The following is a 22219-nucleotide window of genomic DNA, read 5'->3' as shown; positions in this document are numbered from 1 at the left end:
TCCTCCTCTTGTGATTCTTGAACAGGGTATTCGCTATTACTAGCTGAAACTTGTTAAAGAACTCTTAGTCTTTCTCCACTCTCATTCCTTGTCCCAAGCCCATATTCTCCTGTAACCTTTTCTTCTACTCTTTTCCCTACAACTGCATTCCAGTCCCCCATGACTATTAGATTTTCATTCCCCTTTACATACTGTATTACCCTTTCAATATCTTCATACACTTTCTGTATCTCTTCGTATTCAGCTTGTGACGTCAGCATGTATACCTGACTTTCATTGTCGGTATTGGTTTACTGTCGATTTTGATGAGAACAATCCTGTCACTGAACTGTTCACAGGAACACACTCTTTGCTCAACCTTCCTATTCATAACGAATCCTACTCCTGTTGTACCATTTTCTGCTGCTGTTGATATTACCCTATACTCATCTGACCAGAAATACTTGTCTTCTTTCCACTTCACTTCACTGACCCCTACTATATCTAGATTGAGCCTTTGCATTTCCATTTTGAGATTTTCTAATTTTCCTACCATGTTCAAGCTCCTGACATACCATGCCCTGACTCGTAGAACATTATCCTTCCGTTCATTATTTGTTGGTTATTCAATCTTTTTCTCAGGAATCTTTAGCCAATGGAGGGATGATCATGACACTTCTTCAATTACAGGCCATATGTCCTGTGCAGTGGTTTCCATTGCCTTCTGCATCCTCATGCTGTTGATCATTGCTGATTCTTATGCCTTTAGGGGCAGTTTTCCACCCCAAGGACAAGAGAGTGCCCTGAACCTCTGTCCGCTCCTCTGCCCTGTTTGACAAGGCTGTTGGCAGAATGAGGGTGACTTCTTATGCCAGAAGTCTTTGGCCGCCAATGCTGATTATTAATCAAAATTTAAGCAGCAGCAGGATTCGAACCCAGGACCAAAGATGTTTTGATTATGAATCAAAGATGCTACCTCTAGACCATGGGTGCTATACTCTTTAGATATTACTCCAGAATACCATAACAAACAAGAATATGATCAGTGGCATTAAAATAATATTAGTTACAAAGTAATCTAAAATGAAATTGGATGTATAACTAAGAAAACATCTCATCACAAAACAAATACCTTATGTTTCAATGAAAGTATCTAACCTAACAGAGTGAACTAAATACTTGGAAACAATGGTGCACTACTCAAAGTGAAGCCAAACTTAACTGTAAAGCCAACACATCATTAAAAACAGGCATTGTAAATTGGTATCAATAAACACTTTTACTCGTGGTGATGTCACAATGATTTCAGGCACTGTGAAAGGCCAAAGCGAATTGTCCAAAATTTTTGAAAATGGAAAATTATATGAAGACGGTTGGCTGACAAATATGTTATATGTAAATACTAAACAAAATTTTTTGTTCAAGATATTATAATAAATGTGTGACTGCATTAATTATTTGGAGATGAAGAGGCTTGCATATGACAGTAGTCTGGAGTGTGGCACCAAACCTCTCTCCAGATTGAAGACCATAACAACAACTAAAACTATCACTAACTTCATTCAAAACATTATGTACTACTTTGTTACTAAAACAAGAATATTAATAGCACACAAAAAAAAAAACAGACAAGATGATTGAGACATGTCAAATGCAGAGCAAAAACAAAAACTACTTTGTGTTCTGCCTAACGGCAGATCTTGTAATGGGGGAAGCCTCACCAGAGAGGTCCACCACATGAGCGTCTAGGGAAGTGATTCCAGTGGTGGTTTCCCATTGCCTTCCCCTGATGATGATGAAACGATAATGAGGACAACACAACTACCAGTCCCTGAGTGGAGAAAATCTCCGACCCAGCCGGGAATCGAACCCGGGCCCCTTGGCGTAACAGACTGCCACGCTGACCACTCCGCTATCAGGGTGGACAGAAAGAAAAATAGGCACAGAAATTGTAAACTAAGTCATTTCTGGTTAATTAATGTAAGAACAAACCATGGAAAATTGAGGCTGGAATAAGGACAATATTATGAAATGGATAGGCTGCTACTCACCATGCACAAGAGAAATTGAGTCACAGCAAGCACAATGAAAACAATGCCATACATTTAAGCTTTCTGCCAAAAGGCCTTCTAAAGCAGAAAAAAAACACTTTCACACAAATACAACTCACACACATAACCACTATCTCTGGCTGTTGAGGCTAGACTGTGTACAGCAATGACACCTGATGAGAGAAACAATCTGTGAGTGGTAGGGATAAGGGGGAGGCTGGGGTGAGAGGGAGGGGGAGGGTGAACGGAAGTGAGAGGTGGAGGGGAAGGGGGAGGTAGAGGGGAAGGGGGAGGGGATGGCAAAGTGGGAGGGGAGGTGGGTGAATGGGGGAAGGGGAAGAGGAAGGGGAGGGGTGGATGGGGGAAAGGGAAGAGGCAGGGGAGGGGGTGGATGGGGGAAAGGGAAGAGGCAGGGGAGGGGGTGGATGGGGGAAAGGGAAGAGGCAGGGGAGGGGGTGGATGGGGGAAAGGGAAGAGGCAGGGGAGGGGGTGGATGGGGGAAAGGGAAGAGGCAGGGGAGGGGGTGGATGGGGGAATGGGAAGAGGCAGGGGAGGGGGCGGATGGGGAAGGGGAAGAGGCAGGGGAGGGGGTGGATAGGGGAAGGGGTGGGGGAGGGTGTAGGTGTGGGAAGGGGTAGGGTGGGGGAGAGGGTGGGTGTGGGAAGGGGCGGGAGAGGGGGGTGGGCAGGGGTATGGGTGGGGGAGGGGGGGTGGGCGGGGGTATGGGTGGGGGAGGGGGGTGGGCGGGGGTATGGGTGGGGGAGGGGGGTGGGCAGGGGTATGGGTGGGGGAGGGGGGGTGGGCAGGGGTATGGGTGGGGGAGGGGGGGTGGGCAGGAGAAGGGGTGGGGGAGGGGGGTGGGCAGGAGAAGGGGTGGGGGAGGGGGTGGGCAGGGGTATGGGTGAGGGAGGGGGTGGGCAGGGGTATGGGTGAGGGAGAGGGGTGGGCAGGAGAAGGGGTGGGGGAGGGGGGTGGGCAGGAGAAGGGGTGGGGGAGGGGGGTGGGCAGGGGTATGGGTGAGGGAGGGGGGTGGGCAGGAGAAGGGGTGGGAGAGGTGGAGGAGGAAGTAAAGCAGGGTACAGATAAGGGAAGGTTTGGTGTAGTTTATGGAAGTGTACATGAGGACAAGGTGGGGTTGTTAGGTGCAGTCAGGATGTTTGAAAAGTGGTGGAAAAGGAGATAAGTAGAAGAGAGGAACTGGAACAGAAGACTTTGCAGTGCGGGAGTGCGAGCAAGGAAGGGGATAGATAGATGAAGGACAGAGACTAGTGAAGGTTGAGGCCAGGAGTGTTACAGGAATGTAGGATATATTGCAAGGGGTGGGGTGGGGGTTCCCACCTGCACAATTCAGAAAAGCTTGTGTTGATAGAAGAGATACAGATAGCATAGGCTGTCAAGCACTTAATGACTACATGTAACTACCCACAATGTGCACTACAGGTGCTTATACCTTAGAACTCTTCTCACAACAGACAGTGAAGTATAATTAACAAGACAAAAAACACCAATGTTCATATTTTGTACATACCCCAAGTGTAGGAAAATGGAATAGCTATATTAATAAGTTGTATATGTGAGCTCATGATACAGCAGGAATGCTTCAATTTCTTCCCCATGAAATACAGCAGAACATCCAGCAGGCCTACTTGCCCCATACACTGAATTTTTACGACCTAGATGAAGTAACAATCCGCACTTTCTCATGAAGGCATTTAGGGAAATTATGGAAATCCTAAATCATGATGTCTACATGGGTTTTTAATCCATCTCTATCAGAATATTAATCCAGTCTTTTATCCTCAGCACTATCTTACTTTTTACTATACACTCAAATAGCAAGTGAATAAAATTGTGAAGAGGAAAACAAAGTAAGCACTAATTCACATCATCTGGCAGGCCTATGAATTGACAATCAAACTCTAATACATTCTGTATAAACCAAGAATCAGACATGTTTGTCAACTGCAGCAAATGACTTAAACAGCAGGTCAGGTACAGAGGTCACTGAAATTATAATCAATTAAAAAGCAATAAGTTTCCATTTTTATCAGAGCAGCATTGCCCAAAAGCCTCAACATGTAGTGTCACTTATAGTGGTGAAAACAGTGCCGACATTTGCCTATGGACAAGTGTCTGATGTTCCTTCTCCTCTTTTTGTTTTCAAGCAAGATATCATGCTCTTGATTTCAATGTGTAAAATAATTACATCATCACTGACTGTCGGAACAGTAACTGCAGAACCCTATCGGCTTCCTTCAACCTTGTACATCTGAAATTGTTTTAAGAATGTATCCCAAACATCATGCTGACTAGTTAAGGCAACTAAATATTCACATCTCACACAGAGCCGATAGAAGCTATACACCATAAACTGTATCCCCTTGGGAAGTCCTTGGAATCTTGGAAAGTAAAGTCTCTGATGACAGACCAAGTGTATGAGAGTCATTCACAAAGAAGTAAAAGGCTTTAGTTTCCATAAAAGGAAAAGGTTTTTTTTCACTTTAACAAACTTTGTGGAGTCTGTATACTTTTGGTCAAAACTTTCAGCAGCTTACTAGCTCAACAAAGAACTTATGATGAAAAATGACACCATCTGGGCTAAATTCTAACATTTTCTTTCAAAAGTAACTACCAGATGGTCACTGCAAAGTAAGTGATGTGGCCCTAAGCAAAAATGCCAATGAATCTCACTAGATGCCACTTGCATAATAGCTATGTGTGACAGTACAGGCAATATGTGATTTCATGCTTCTGTGCTTACATGTTCCACTCCGGAAATGTAAATTTACCAGTTTCTATGAATAAGAAAATGAAAAACTGCTAAATGGGTGCTTCCTGTAGTTAATACCTGTTGCTCATCACAATGACAAGATAATTCCACCTACGTTGTGGCAGTTTCTTGTGTCAAACTTAATGTTCAAAAAAACTCTCTCCAAATAAATTTGGATTAGAGTGTTTACTGCTATGAAAGTATGTCCCACCGGGTAGGGAAATTAAGTTGGTTTTGTGAACTGATAAGTCACAATAAATGACATGGCACTCATTTGGACATGTGTGAATCTTGTGGGCATCTAGCAAACAATATTAACAATATTTTAAGTGAGTGTCTTTAAGCACAGCAACATATGGTGAAGATAGTGCTGTCTTTCTTGTTACTAGCTAAAATCATGAGGTTTTCTCAATGGAAAAACGAAAAAAAAGTGAAACTTCCTGGCAGATTAAAACTGGGTGCCGGACCAAGACTCGAACTCGGGACCTTTGCCTTTCGTGGGCAAGTGCTCTACCAACTGAGATACCCAAGCACGACTCACGTCCCATCCACACAGCTTTACTTCTGCCAGTACCTTGTCTCCTACCTTCCAAACTTTACAGAGGTACTGGCAGAAGTAAAGCTGTGAGGATGGGGTGTGAGTCATGCTTGGGTAGCTCAGTTGCTAGAGCATTCGCCCGCGAAAGGCAAAGGTCCCGAGTTCGAGTCTCGGTCCGGCACACAGTTTTAATCTTCCAGGAAGTTTCATATCAACGCAGACTCTGCTGCAGAGTGGAAATCTCATTCTGAAAAAGTGTTCGCAAAAGCATTTTAGACAACAGTATGTTTTCCATATTGTAGCTAAATTTGGGAAGAACTTTTTCATATCAGCATGACAACACATCTGCTCACAAGCAAAGGAGTGTTGAATTATGAGCCAAGTCTGTGGTACTCAACCCATGAGTGCAGGTAGAGTGCAGCCTTTCAAATGCTGTATTTACTGGAGGAAGAGGGTGGCAAACACATCAGCCAGGCTACCTTTTACCCCTGAAGATCACCAGTACTCAATTTAATAGCAGGATGAGAGGATCTAAGGGTATTCTAGATGAAATGGAAGGTCAAAAAATCCAAGCTACTAGACATGACAGTCAAGGCAGGAGCTAAGCACTCTACCCGCTACACAACAATGGCCACTCACTGAAATACGGTTTGAGGAAAGTTTATATAGATGTGGATTTACTGTATGCAAATCCATCCACTCACTCATTGCACCACAACCCTACTCCCATTTCTACATAAAATGTTTGGTACATAAGACAGTATTGGTCACTTCTGAAGTGTGATTCACATGAATCAGCATACAGCAGAAATAATATAATAAATGATTGCTGCTACAATATAAGTTTTGGCCTGTTCCTTCTAGATATGCCAGGAGAGCAGCACAGAAGTGGGTGTTTCACAGGACAAGCAGGGGGATTAGGCTAGCAGAGGAAGTGAATGGCAAAGGACCAGCTAGGGAGGGAGTTGGGCAGAGGATGAGGATGGGAGGAGGGGATGGGGGGGGGGACGAGTGTGGCAGAGGGGCCAGCGTGGCAGAGGGGGCCAGCGTGGCAGAGGGGGCGAGCGTGGCAGAGGGGGCGAGCGTGGCAGGGAAGAGGCAATGGGGTGGGGTTGGGCAGAGGTATACCAGCGGGGTGGGCAGCAGGGCACTGGCAGAGGGGTAAGGGAATGAGAGAAGGGCAGAGTGGGAGGTAAAGGGCAGGGATGGGTGGGGAGGGGCAGGGAGGGGTGGGGAGGGGCAGAGGGAACACATGCATGTCCAGGAGCAGATGAAAGGCAAGTCTTGGCTGAACTATAGGGTAGGTTCTGGTTGAACTATAGCAGGAGAGTGAACTGGAAGAGTTATGTGAAAATTAGAGGCAGGAGGCAAAGGGAAAAGTTTACGGAAGGAAACCTGTGGCCATAAAGAAGCCACTTGCCATAATAAGTTAGCACAGCAGTAGTCACTGTACCTGCTTAGGTGCTGCAGTTTGCCTCTGTGTCAGTGACTAGAAATTTAATGAAACCACGGACACTTTGGCACAGGGCATACATGACATTTGAGGCAGCGACAACACAATAATCTTGCTTTGGTGTGTATAAATACAGACTGTTGGCCAGGGTGTTCATTCAATCAGTTAGGCACTGGCTGTATTGTGGCCTTCCATCTTGATGCTGCCACTGGGCAAACATCAACTTGACCAAGAAACTTCCTGGCAGATTAAAACTGTGTGCCACAATGAGACTCGAACTTGGGACCTTTGCCTTTAGCGGGCAAGTGCTCTACCAACTGAGTTACCCAAGCACGACTCACACCCTGTCCTCAAAGCTTTATTTTTGCCAGTACCTCGTCTCCTACCTTCCAAACTTTACAGAAGCTCTCCTGTGAACCTTGCAGAACTAGCAATCCTGAAAGAAACGATATTGCGGAGACATGGCTTAGCCACAGCCTGGGGGACGTTTCCAGAATGAGATTTTCACTCTGCAGCGGAGTGTGCGCTGATATGAAACTTCCTGGCAGATTAAAACTGTGTGCCGGACCAAGACTAGAACTCGGGACCTTTGCGTTTCGCGGGCTCTTTTGTAGAGAACTTGCCCGCGAAAGGCAAAGATCCCAAGTTCGAGTCTCGGTCCGGCACACAGTTTTAATCTGCTAGGCAGTTTCATATCAGCGCACACTCCACTGCAGAGTGGAAATCTCATTCTGATCAACTTGACCAGAGCGTCTGCCACAGGGTCCTTGCCTTGATGGGTTGAGGGTCGGGCTGAGACCCTCCCAGCCACCGAACTACTGGGCTTCTGCCACCAGCAGATGCACAAATCAGCCAGCCAGCATAACCTACGGTCAAGCCCAACTGTGCTACTTTGTACCACAGCTGAGCCAGCATTGGCCAGCTGCCTGAGTACGCATATGTTACAAGGTGACAGCATGATCTGCAAACAATCCATGAGGGCTGCTTAGATCCTCTCCTAAATCATTCGTATAGATCAGGAAAAGCATAGGGCTTATAACACTTCTTTGGGGAATGCCAGATATAACTTCTGTTCTACCTGATAACTTGCTGCCAATTACTATGAACTGTGATGGTTCTGACGTGAAATCATGAACACAGTCACATTACAAAGTGCAAGGTTATGACGAGCTTGGCGAACATCAAGGAACTCCTTTATAAAGTTCAAGAATACTTACTGCAGTTCCACAGACCAGGCACAGTTAATGCCAGATTGCAACCTTTGCTACAGCTTGTTGCTAAACTTGGTGCCACAGCCACAAGCCCTGTGCCAGCAGACTTCCTCGGTCTGCTGCATATGCTGTCAATAGCATTCATTACTTTGTGTGAATAAAGAGCAAGTTGTGGTTCACGAGAATGATCTTTTCCGAGTCCACACTACTTGTGAATAAATCATTTTCTTAAAAGTAATTCAAAATGTTCAAACAAAATGTTATAAAATCCTACTGCAAATTGATGTCAGTGATACAGGGCTGCAGTTCAACAGATTATTGTCTTTAGTACTGGTGTGATTGCACAACTTCCCAGTCTTTAGGCATTGATCTTTTGTTGAGTGAGCTGTTGTGTATGATTGCTATATATGGAGCTATTGTAACAACATACTCTGAAAGGAACCTAATTGGTATAAAATATGGATTGATGGAATTGCCTTTATTAAGTGATTTAAGCTGCTTCACTATGCTGTGGACATGAACTTCTAACTTACGTTGGCAGCTGTTCTTGATTCAATTTCTAGAACATTTACTTTGTATTCTTCGATGATGGACTTTTAAAAAACTGTTTTTAGTTACCACTTTAGTGGCACTATCATAGGTGATACTACAATTGCTACTCTGCAGTGAAGGTATTGATTGTGTCTTGCCGCTGGTGTACTTTCCGTACAACCAGAATATCTTTGGATTTCCTGCCAGATCTCAAGACAGAATTTCACTGTGGAAACCATGAACAACATCTCACATTGAAGTCCATTGTAAATTTCAAGCTTCACAAAGTAAGGCAGAGTGTGTCACGGATATAATATAATATGATATGATATATGCAAATTGGGGTGGCTTTCATTAAAACAAAAGCATTTTTCATTGTGGCAGGATCTTTATACATTATTTCCATCACCAAATTTCTCCTCTGAATGCAAAAATATTTTTGATCCATGTCCATTGGTTTTGCCCGGTGTTGATTGACAAAGGCAAAGATATTGATGCGTTGCTGCAGGCCAGAGGGTGTGAGCTGTGTGGTGAGTATAAAGTTTGAAGTGAGACCAGATAGACGAAGAGAGGTGGCTGTAATGAACTGAGAGCATGTTGCCAGCAGCCAGCTTTGAGGATCGGCATTGTGTACATGTCCATAGTGGAGGATAGCGTAAGGGGAGATGGGTGGCCACTGTCAATGGAAGGGATGCAGCGGACCAAGGAAGTCTGCTGGCACAGGGATTGTGGCTCTGGTGTCAGGTTTAGCGCCAAGTTGTAACAAAGGTTGCGATCTGGCTTTGACTGTGCCTCACCTGTGAACATCTGTCAACTCTATAAAGGAGTTCCTTGATGTTTGCTGAGCTTGTCATAACCTTAGTCTATGTTTAAGACTTAAATCAGCTTTCAGCTGCGAAGGGGAGGGAAGTGTGAAGCCAAGTGTGTCCTCTGTTTTCCCATGCTTAAGTTAGTATTGAAATTTTGAAAGGCACTGATGTAACTTGCAGTTTCTATGTTAAACACAATTGTGTTCAGAGTGTCTTTCATTAATGGCCTTGTGGCAAATGGGCAATGTAAATTATGCTTAATCTAACAGCATTTTTCTGTCGTAGTGCTCTCTCTGATTTGCCCAGCTCCAGAAATTACCTTGTACAGTGTGGGAAGGCATTGTCAATCGGAAAAGGTGACATAAAACGCTGCCTTTCACTTTGTGTAAGCTGACAGAGTTTGGCGTGCCATGTACGAGTACTGCTTGGTTAAGACTATCATAGATTTCTCAGAAAGATTGGATTTAACTGTTTCTTCTACTCGTCAGTTACACCCATCTGTGTCTAAGAAATATTTTCGTATTCGCTACTGGGCATTCTCTCTGTAAAATCACGCCTTGTACTGTTTAAGTAAGCTGGCCTCCTGGGCAGTAATGGTTACTTGTTTGATGCTGTGTTATTTGCTTTAAATTTTAAAGCAAACTGTTTAACTGGTCAGTTACAAATGCTTACTTAATGTTATATTGTTTTCTATCAATATTTTATTACCTGTTTCACTGGTCAGTCGCACCCATTTAGGATACAGAATTCTAACAAAATATTTGTAAAGTTATGTGGAGTTAGAATTGAGGCAGCTCTTTGGGATTAGTGGACCTGAATTCTTTTGAGAAAAGAGTAACTGCCTAGAACTTATTGAAGTCAAGAAACTTAAAATACGCTATTTAACGGAAATTGTTTTTCCTAACACAAGAGCTCTAATTGTAGTGGTCTTTGGAATTAACTATCCGGATGCTTTGTTTTATTGGAAAGAAAAGTTTTTAATAATGTATGCCTTCTCCTGTATTGCTCAAATACTGATACATGCACTGTGTGCTCTGACGATAAAATAGATTTTGAAGAGAGCTCAGTGGCTTTCCACTCTGGGACCACTGTGTCCAACAAACCAGCTCGAAGATCATCCTCCATCTGCCTTACCAGCCATCTGCCCCCCCCCCCCCCCATCCCCCCACCCCCCCAACACAAACACACTCACACACACACCTTTTGTCCTTCCGTACTGGGTGTGCATTTCAATTTTGCTGGTGTCCACCTACAAAGGGAGAAATGATCACTGCAACAAAATAAATCAGAGCTGGAACAGAAAGATTAAAGTGTTTGTTTTTCCTACACGTTCGAGAGTGGAATGGCAGAGAAATAGCTTGAAGGTGGTTCAATGAACCCTCTGTCATGCACTTAACTGTGATTTGCAGAGTAGTCACATAGCTGGAGGTGTAGATGTACATGTAGAAGGTTCCCACACTGTCGAACTGAGATAGATGTAGCAACAGCAGGCTGTCTCCACTAGAGGCTGAACATAGGTACGATGCCTCATTGTCCAGCCAGCACTGACATCGGCGTGAGCCACCGTTACACACTGTTGGGATGTAAATAAAGGTTTCTGCCGATGACAACCTCTGTCTGACTCACCAAGTCCCATTAACCTCCACAACAGACTGCTCACTCCTGTTACAAGTCCACTTGTGTGGGAATGGGTTTAAATTCTACTTCTGACACTACTTTTAACAGGTATGGGTATTCTCTGGTGGTAGCTGGGGAGCCAGTGTGAATCAAATAAAGATTGTTGTCAGCAGAAACTTTTATTTACTTACCAACACAGAGTGTACTGGTGGCTCATGGCCAAGTTATACAGCAGTAGGCAGTGTGGTAGTGTGCCAATCGTCCTCGGTGTAAAAGTGACACAATCAGCTTTTGCTAGATCTAGCTCAGCTTGGCGGCAAAGTACCTTGCGATGCACGCATACTCAGGTGGCCAACAGTGCTGACTCAGCTGTGGTGTGAGGTGGCACAGCTGGCAGACACCCAGTGGTTTACTTGAATAATGAAAATTGAAACCGACACCTGTATTGTAATTCACACATCATTTATTCATAACATATTACCAGTTTCCATGCAAAAAAGTGTCAGCTTTAGGCCCCTGTATATTGAAACATACATAGCATGATAAAGTATAATGACAGTACTGACAACAAAAATCAAAGTTTATGAATACAATGGGGATAAACCACATTATAAAATTACATAATAAAAATATACTCTCAGTACCCAAACAAAACAAATTTCAGCATCTAATTTACATTGCTTAAACGTTTTATAATGCAAATCAAAGTCTAAAACCTAGTATATAAATAGCATTGAAGTCACAAAAACTACAAACAGATGCTCTGATGATATTATTAAACAGCAACCCAGTCATATCCCTACAGTCCACAAACACATTTGCATAACATATGTGTAGCTTGTGTAAGTAACAGGCCATAAATATGCAATGTCTCCAAAGTAACAATGAAACAAGTCACCGATGTTTCTACTAATTGCAGGATATGTAGTGGGCATAAAACAATGTTGCCAACATTCGTACATCAAACTTCAACAATATTTGTATACTAGGTTTCAGACCTTGATGTGATTTATCTCCATGTTAGTCATAAACTGTGATTTTTTCTGTCAGTACCGTCATTATATTTTACCATCATGCTATGTATGTTTCCACATACAGGGGCCTGGTAGCACATTTTGAATAAATTACGTCTGAATTACAATACAGCTGTCGGTTTCAATTTTCATTACTCAAGTACTTCATGTTTGGCAGCTGTCAGACTGTCCTCAATGGATTACCAGAGACCCAGTGGTCTGGTGGCTTGGAGGACCTCAGTTTGACCCTTGGCTTATCTAGGCTCTGGCTCGACCTCCTGGCAGCAGGCCTGTCAGAATGATGGTCGCACAGTGGCAGCATCACGGTAGAAATCCACACTACAGCAGCCACTGAATTGACTTTCTGATCTGATGATCAGCCTGGCCAGATGACCAGTATTTATACAAACTGAAGAATGTGGTGTGGGTTCTGCAAATGTCACATAATGTTGGGTGCTGTAGTGCCTGATTTCAGTAACTTGCTTGTCACTGAGCCACAGGCGAGCTGCAGCATCTACGTGGGTGCCATGGCACAATTTCAGTAAGTGGCTTCTTCTCAGCAATGAGCCATATTGTATTGGGCAGAGGCCATTATTTGGAGAGGGGGGGGGGGGGGGGGGGAGGAAAAATATTAGAGGGAAAGAAGAGAAATGGAAAATGTTAGTGAAGTAAGAGGTGGGGAGGATTGGGCGGGAGGGGAGATAGGAGGAAAGAGAATTAGGTATACACTGATGATAATGGTTCAATGAGCAATTCTACATCTACATCTACATGCATACTCCGCAAGCCACCTGACGGTGTGTGGCGGAGGGTACCTTGAGTACCTCTATTGGTTTGCCCTTCTATTCCAGTCTCAGTATCGTTCGTGGAAAGGATTGTCAGTATGCCTCTGTGTGGGCTCTAATTTCTCTGATTTTATCCTCATGGTCTCTTCGTAAGATATACGTAGGAGGGAGCAATATACTGCTTCACTCCTCGATGAAGGTATGTTCTCGAAACTTCAACAAAAGCCCGTACCGAGCTACTGAGCGTCTCTCCTGCATAGTCTTCCACTGGAGTTTACCTATCATCTCTGTAACGCTTTCGCGATTACTAAATGATCCTGTAACGAAGCGCGCTGCTCTCCATGGACTCTTCTCTATCTCTTCTATCAACCCTATCTGGTACGGATCCCACACTGGTGAGCAGTATTCAAGCAGTGGGCGAACAAGTGTACTGTAACCTACTTCCTTTCTTTTCGGATTGCATTTCCTTAGGATTCTTCCAATGAATCTCAGTCTGGCATCTGCTTTACTGACAATCAAGTTTGTATGATCATTCCATTTTAAATCACTCCTAATGTGTACTCCCAGATAATTTATGGAATTAACTGCTTCCAGTTGCTGACCTGCTATATTGTAGCTAAATGATAAAGGATCTTTCTTTCTATGTATTCGCAGCACATTACACTTGTCTACATTGAGATTCAATTGCCATTCCCTGCACCATGCATCAATTCACTGCAGATCTTCCTGCATTTCAGTACAATTTCCCACTGTTACAACCTCTCGATATACCACAGCATCATCTGCAAAAAGCCTCAGTGAACTTCCGATGTTATCCACAAGGTCATTTATGTATATTATATTTATATTTCAGTACTAAATAAATAAATTACCTTCAGTTACAACGAGTGGATATTATGAAATTACAAGTGATGACAATGTTATTTTGAACAGTAACATATGAGATAGTATCTAAATGGTTACACAATCATATGCGAAAACACTGTTTTTGATAAGGAATGTTTGCCATAAAAGTAGCTAATACAAAGAGGAAAAAAATGGCTAACTTTGATGTAAAGCTATAACTTTATGATAACCTACAGATATTTCTTCCTCATATCTAGTGAATGATTTGTTCTTCTTTAACCACACTTAAATTCAAAAGCATTAAAAGAGATCCACAATGAAAGCGAATTACTGAAATCCAAAATCCAAAACTATTGGAAAAATATTATTCATAGCCACTAAAATAAAAAAAGAATGGTGACCCACTTGACACTAATGATATTTACTGAACTTTATTAGTAGCATGCCATATGCTAAACATTATTAAGCTATCTTAAGATATATATTTTGAAAATACCTGTCTGCTACACTTTTCTCCAATTTCTTCATGTAGTGTCTCAAAGCGCGTATCATTTGGCTGTACTGTGGTATCCAGTAACTCAGCTAATAAGAGAAGAAAGACAGATCATATAGTCTTCAGTAAATTTAAAATCTCAATTAATTATGATAATCTTGGTAAAATGTCAATAATTATTACAAGGGATAGCTCAACATTATATAATTTCATTTACATTTATATTGACAAACCTAAAAGATGCTGTGTATCTGAGGGTACTGTTTGCTACCTTTTTTTATTCATCTGCATCTACGTTCATACTCTCACAAACCACAGCATGGTATGTGGTGGAATATAACACCTACCAGTATCACATTCCATCCCACATGATCAAATGCACAACACATATTGATGTGGGGAGGAGCAATGGAGAACTGTTGTCTTATGTGAAAGCTGTTTGCTCAGTCTGTCTTAAAATTTACGTTATATCAGTAGTTCAGGTATGTGACATGTTACCTACAGAACACATTCCTATAATGTGGTGAGAAAGTAAACTGCCTAAAGTAAAAAGTAACAGGAAATAAATGTCCAACAGCTGACCAGAATTATGAAAGAATTGGTCATATGACAGAAATTATTCATAAATTGAGCTACATATCCTGGTGTGAGGGAAATGCTGCTTGTTGCTTTACCCCTGCATTCTGAAAACTGTTTTGTTCATTGTCCTGGACTGCCTTCATCACCAAAACAGAAGTTAGTGTCATGTAACTACCAAAAAGTTTCATCAAAATGTACGAAGAGTACTATTTCAGAAAGTATTTGCATATGAATAAGCTTTGCAGCCAAAATCATTATATGTCTTCATACTAAGTATAATAATAAAACAATTCTTTTTATGTAATGTTTCCAGCATAATCATTGGAACAAATGAAACTTACTACCTATGGTGATAAACTAACTAGATGGCTTCCTAGAGCCATGAACAGACTGACTAATCAATCTCATGCTTAAAATATTGTCAGATCATAACCATACTTAAGCCCAAACCTGAAAGCAAGGTCATCAATGAAAGACAACACTTAGTGCAGATAGGCATGTTTATTATGAACACCAATGTACAACTAGAAAAGAACTGAACTCCTGGACAGTTTAGTCTGCTGTTTACACAAACATTGAATATTCCAGAATGTATAAAAATTAAAAGCACAAAATACTTTGAGAACCTTGCAGAAATGATAAATAACAATTGCTGGTGGTTGGGTTTCGGACTGGTTACCCACAGCACGCCAGCTAGTGATGCTAACCACTACATCACAATGCATGCACAGCAGTTTGCAGCAGGCTCCTTCCTTCTATTGGATAAAAATAGTGACCCGCTCTTTCAGAAATTCTTACTGAGGCCTACTACAGTGAGATGGCATTCTGTATGGTAGCACTGGCAGATCCCACATTCTGCAAGTTGTCATTGAGCATTCACGACAATGAGTATAGAAGGTATACTCTCCCACTGAAGCTTTGTGGTCATAAAATGAATCTTCAGTCCCTTGAACATCCCATCGATCTGTGCCTCAGAATTATAGTACAGTGTTATACAGAGAACAGAAAGAGTGTCTGAACTTTTGTCTTAATGATGAAGGATCATCATCCTTGTCTTTATACTTGACATCTGACAAATGACTAAGGATACAATACAGCCTCAAAACAGAAGTATCACTTGAGTAACCTTTCCTATAGTCCTACTTCCTGCAGGGACATGAAAATCCTTACCAAGTCCCCTGGGCTGTATCTCACTGGCCCGTGCTTTGCATTATAACACTCTCAGTCTTTCTCCTAGGCGTCCAGGGTCCATATGTGAGCCAGTTGCCTTGCTACTTTGGTCCTGGTGATGAGGGCTTAAGTACTGTCAGGCTGAAATGTGACAGAGTATCCATTGTTGTTTCGGCCTTGTGACTGGAGCAGAAAGAACAGTATGAAGCCTGTAGTGTCTTTCTTCACTGTGTTGTATGCAAATGTCACAACGGGCCATACTGTATCTCAGTCTCTGTGTTTGACATCAACACACATGAAGAGTATATCTGCTAGTGTTTTATTAAAGCATCCTGTGTAGCCATTCATTGGTGTGCAGTAGGAAGTTAACATCCTGGGGGTGATGTCGCAACATGAAATTACCTCTGACACTAGTCTTGACTGGAAAACCTTTACACAATCAGGGATCACCACACAGGCTTGCTCCGTTCTTCTAAATGATGTCTTCTACCAGGAACCTAGCAGTTATCATAGCTTCTTTAATTGGCATAGCTTTGGTGACAGTGTTGGGTGTGAGGCAGTGCAGACTGTTATCCAACAATTTCTGTTTGTCAACTTCAGGAATCCCCCCTACAGGTCGATTCCAATTTGGCAGAACGGCACTGTTGCAGGTAGTATTGGTACCAGACATCTTGCAGGTAAGTATGGGACATGCTCCCATCACCGGCATTCCTTATGATGGCTCACTTATTACCTACCAGATTGGAAGGGGCCTGGCCAGTTATAACTGCTTACGATTCTGTCTAGAGTCTTCATGAATCCCAGGTCACCAGATGTTGGAGCGTCTGGAAAAACTTCAGGATAGCTGGAATGATGACAACCATTTCTGCTCCATCTGATCACATTTCCTCTTATGTTCCATTTATTAATTGGAACCCTGCTTTGGTCAGTTTCTCCTCCTCCAAGGCTTCTAAGGCTTTCAGCAATGGTGGATCTTCCCTCTGTTCAGCAGCAATGTCATTAAATGCAGTGATGACTTGGGATTCCACTACGCTGCTGCGTTCCCCAAAGAATTCCTTGAGAGGCAGTTGGCATCCTTGTGTTTGCACTTGAGTTCATATACCATTGTGATGTCATATTCCTAAAGCCTCAGAGCCCATCTCACCAGTTGACCCACCAGATCCTTCAGGCTAGTTAGCCAGCACAGAGAACAGTGGTCTATCACAATGGTGAATTGTTTGCCAAATAAATATGGGCAGAACTTGTCGATGGCCCAAACAACAATGAGCCACTCTTTCTAGGTTGTGGAGTAGTTCATCTTAGACTTAGGGAGTAATCCGGAAGCACAAGTTATCATCTTTTCAGCATCTTCCTAATTCTGCACAAGAACTGCACCTATCTCGACACTGTTAGCATCAGTGTGAAGTCTTGTCTCGGCATTCCCGTCATACAGTGCCAGGACTGGAGAAGAAGCTAGTGCCTCCTTAAGGACAAAGAAAGATCTTTCCTGCACATTGATCCAGCAAAATTTGGCGCCTCCGTGCAGTAGTTCTTGCAAGGGATGTGCCTTTATACAAAAGACCTTTAGAAATTACCCACTGTACGAGCACATTCCAAGAATACCTGTCACATCATGAACGTGCCAAGGAGTCTGAAAATCTGTGACTGCATGTTATTTTCTCTGGGTCAGGATAGACTCCACTGCCATTAGCTGGATACCAATGCTTTTTATTTCTCAGGCAATGAAGAGGCACTTTCTCAGATTCAGGTGGAGACCTGCACTCTGAACACAATGAAACACAGTTGTCAGTCGGCTTAGAGGTTGTTCAAATGACTTCAAAAAACTGACATTTTGAATCAGACAGCAAAGACATGTCATCCACTTAAGATGTCGAAGAAGTGGTCCTTCATACGTTCACGAGCTGCTGAAGCATCACACAGTTCAAATGGCATAACATTAATTATGTAGGCAGTCTTTTCCCTGTCAGCCTTGTCAACCTCAAACTGCCAGTAGCCTTTCTGTATGTCCATAGTTCAGAAATACTTTGCTCTTTTTAAGCTGACTAGGGTGCCATCAATATGCGACAATGGACAGAGATCATTTAGTTTACTCAGTTTGAGCTGCAAGAGGTGATCTTTGTCAAGATCACTAATAATAACCTTTATTCTCTATACCCAGTTTCGGTAATCAGTGTTATCTTCTTCATATCTCGACAGACAAGTTAGTGCACATTTCTTAAAATGGCAGTAGTCATTTTATTGCTATTTTAAGAAATATGCAATAAACTGTCTGTCAGGATCTGAAGATGCTAACACTGATGACCAAAACTGGTTATCGACAATAAAAGTTATTACTGCGATTTTCGCAAATCAGTTTATGTTCTCTAATAAAGATATCTTTCTTCATGATTTTGTTCAATCAATGGTAGTTGAGGAAGAAACACTACATGTGCCATTCTTCTTCTTCTTCTTCTTCTTCTTCTTCTTATTCTTCTTCCCAAGGAGCACAAGAGAGGTCCAAGGGCTTTCTGAAGGTTCAATGATTCTATCTTGCGACATTTTCTACACTTCTGGATTATTCGTTGTTCAGATGGGACACACTATACAGGGTGAATCACTAACTATTTCCACCTAGAATAACTCTGAAAGTATGACAGTAGCTGAAAAGTTTGTGGGACAAAAGGTGCATGGGACCACGGGGGCCATAATATGACGTTGATTTTTTTGTTGCTAGGTGGGGTCACGTCAGAGATATGAAGGTTAACTTTGTTTTTCTAAATGGGATGCTATAGTTTGGTACTTATTTTCTGATAGCAGCTATCTAGACAAATCCAATGATGTGTAACAGTAAGGTCTTTGAAGCTCAATGAAGGTCAAAGAGGTGGCATGAACGTCCACTTACAGAAGGTGTTTGAAGTGATGACCATTGTTATCAAAGCAGTGCTGCAATCATCTTATCATGGACTGAATGGTATCCCTTACCACTTCGGAATGTATCTAAGCACATGCTCTGACAATTTTCTCTTGTATACCATGCAAATAGTAAATATTTGCTGAATACAGTGCATTCATCTAACGTGCCATTGACATTTAAACACCATTCCACGGTTTCGCAACACAACACTAATAGGAATGGTAAGACTAGTATCGTTGAATCAACCAAAAGTGAATGATGCATTCCTTCGAAGCACAAGTCGATATGCTTCTCATTTATGGAGAATGCCAACGAAATTCAGTGAGAGCTAGAGACTTATACGCTGAAAGATATCCTTAACGTACTCATCCTACATGTCGTATATTTAAATGCAACTTTTGTTCATCATCATCATCATCATCATCATCATCCATCCCCATTACAGTTGGAGAAAGGCAATGGCAAACCACCTCCGCTAGGATCTTGCCTAGTATGGCGGTGCGGGTCTTCCGCATCGTCCCCCATGCTCCTCGGAGTATGGGACCACCTCATCATCACCATCACCACCACCACCACCACCACCACCACCACCACCACCACCACACACTTTTCAGCTCCTAACATACTTTCGGAGTTATTCTTGGTGACAATAGTTAGTGACTCACCCTATATAAGTGCTGGCTAATTGGTGGATGGTCCCCAGTGTTGATATAGTACTTTAACATTGGCCACTTGAGCTGTTTTTTCCCCTACTCCAGATCTTAAAATATAAAAAAATTGATGTAGAATTATTACTCACTAATGTTGCTCCTCAATCAGGCAAGATCCCATATACAGTTCGGTAATAGCTTCCTCACCTGCAATGCATGCAGTGGTAACGGAGTATGATTTTTTTTGTCACTGACACTAGGCTCACCTTCCTGGGCCAATTCAGCTGTCTTCACATATGAGGTGCGTGAGAAAAGTAATGAGACCAACAGCAATGCAAGCGATATGGCAACACCATGTTTTTCTATTTGTGTACACTGGTGTGCTCATCCCTTCCAGATGCTCAGGCCAAATTTCAGCTCCATATAGTTATCACCGATTTTTGAGATTGCCATCAATGAAGTTATGTTTTTGTTGTGTGTTACGAAAATGTGTCTTTGTTGTGTGTTACGAAATGGAACAATGGGATTTAGAGCAAAGTTATGCCATCAAGTTTTGTGTTAAACTTGGTAAATATGTTCGTGTGCCCACTGAAAAGTTGAAATAGGCCTATGGGAAACACGCCTTATCAAGAGCACAAGTTTCTCACTGGCACAAATCACTTCTGGAAGGCCGAGAACAAGCTGAAGATGACTCTCAGTCATAGTGACCTACAACTTCAAAAATCTACATTTTCGTCACTGAAAACATTGAACGTGTGTGTGCTCTTTTGAGACTGTTCCCCTGGGACACACTGTCAATCAAATGTTTTCAAAGATTTCCCTGAAAGGCTTATGAAAAAGGTGGACCAACTGAAACCAGTCATTATAGCCAGGTGGACACTGCATCATGACAACACCGCATGTCACACAGCCACTTCCATCATCACTTGACATCAAAAGGCATTCCCGTTGTTTCACAGCCCCCTTATTTACCTGATCTGAGTTTTTGTGACAATTTTCTTTTCCCGAAACTGAAAAATGTTGTAAAAGGATGTCGGTTTGGGACTCTGGAAAACATTTGAAAGAATGTGACCAACTTATTAACTGCCCTACCAGTTGAAGCCTTTCAGCACTGCTACATAGACTGGGATGACTCCACAGGTGTATACCTACCAAAGGGAACTACTTTAAATGGGACAATATTGTTTGAAAAAAATAAAAACTTTGATAGATAAAAAATATGTCTCATTACTTTTCTCACATATCTCGTACATATATCTACATGACTGCTTGTGACAGTTAGTGATCAAAAGTTCTCTTTGACCACCTACAATGCATATTATTGTCACCGACAGCTCAATTTCTTTTGTGAGCCTGAGTAGCTTTCTGCAATCAATGAATATTTCACAATTTAATGAGCATCTTGACTGATAACTGGAACTCATCTCACTGATGGTGGCAGGATAGTAATGTCTTCAATGGCATACAACAGCTCAGCGCAGTCTTTGTTATAAGTGCTTGTTGAATAGCTACATGAATCTGCAGCTCCGATCTTCCACAGTCTATGACAGCTTGTAATGCCTGCAAGAAGTCCCATCTGAGAATGACCTTATGACTGGCATTCTGGTCCGAGCTGCCAGAGTTGGAGGTCATGTGTATGTGAGGTGTGCTTGCTTGTGTGAATGAATGATATTTGTTTCTCTTTCTTGTTCTGACGAAGGATGTGGCCAAAAGCTTATGTGCGTCTTTTTAATTGTGCCTGCCTGCAAGTTAACATGCTATCTTTAAGGTAAGTAACAAACCATCTTTTCCTACATTGTTAGTATTTTGACACTGTCATACCAGAACATCAACATTAAAAATATATTGCAACATACAATCAGTAAACACAAGACAGAAAAAAATTATTTGCACTTTGATAATGCTTCCACGACAACTGCATAGAACACCGTACAGCTATCATTTGCAACACGCAGAGGAGTAGTAGTTTGGCTGTAAACTTAAGGTGTGTGAAATTCAGGTAAAAAGGCTTCCTTTAACATGCACTTTTTATTCTGTATAGGAGTTCCACAAACTAGTTTAGCGCTTTTTTCTGTAGATAACTACTCATATATTATCACAAAGCTCAAGTTTAAGTGTCCTGCATGTTCACAGGCTGTCTGTGAACTAGTTGCTGACAGGCACAACAAAAAGACAGTTACACATTCAGCTTTTGGCCAAAGCCTTCTTCAGAAAGGAGACACACACACACACACACACACACACACACACACACACACACACACTCTCAAGCAAGCACACATCATACACACAATCACTATCTCTGTCTGCTCCAGCCAGAGACCGTGCGCATAAAGTCTGCTTGCATGAGTGAATGTGTGCCTGTTCTACATCTACATCTACATTGATACTCCGCAAGCCACCCAACGGTGTGTGGCGGAGGGCACTTTACGTGCCACTGTCATTACCTCCCTTTCCTGTTCCAGTCGCGTATGGTTCGCGGGAAGAACGACTGTCTGAAAGCCTCCGTGCGCGCTCTAATCTCTCTAATTTTACATTCGTGATCTCCTCGGGAAGTATAAGTAGGGGGAAGCAATATATTCGATACCTCATCCAGAAACGCACCCTCTCGAAACCTGGCGAGCAAGCTACACCGCGATGCAGAGCGCCTCTCTTGCAGAGTCTGCCACTTGAGTTTATTAAACATCTCCGTAACGCTATCACGGTTACCAAATAACCCGGTGACGAAACGCGCCGCTCTTCTTTGGATCTTCTCTATCTCCTCCGTCAACCCGACCTGGTACGGATCCCACACTGATGAGCAATACTCAAGTATAGGTCGAACGAGTGTT

The 22219-nt window shown here is 42.5% G+C and overlaps 1 protein-coding gene across 1 annotated transcript in view; it reads right to left on the bottom strand.

Moving 5' to 3' along the window:
- The window catches only part of LOC126470101 (early endosome antigen 1-like), a 208493-nt gene that overhangs the window by 145467 nt on the left and 40807 nt on the right, over positions 1-22219 (bottom strand). Inside the window, exon 3 of the mRNA XM_050097673.1 lies at positions 14100-14185. Coding sequence (XP_049953630.1) covers positions 14100-14185 — 86 coding nt within the window. The remainder of the gene's footprint in view (positions 1-14099; positions 14186-22219) is intronic.

Source organism: Schistocerca serialis, chromosome 3 (genome assembly GCF_023864345.2).
Source record: "Schistocerca serialis cubense isolate TAMUIC-IGC-003099 chromosome 3, iqSchSeri2.2, whole genome shotgun sequence".
NCBI lineage: Eukaryota > Metazoa > Arthropoda > Insecta > Orthoptera > Acrididae > Schistocerca > Schistocerca serialis.
Note: the sequence above shows the minus strand (reverse complement) of the source record. Positions and strands in the feature narration are given on the sequence as shown.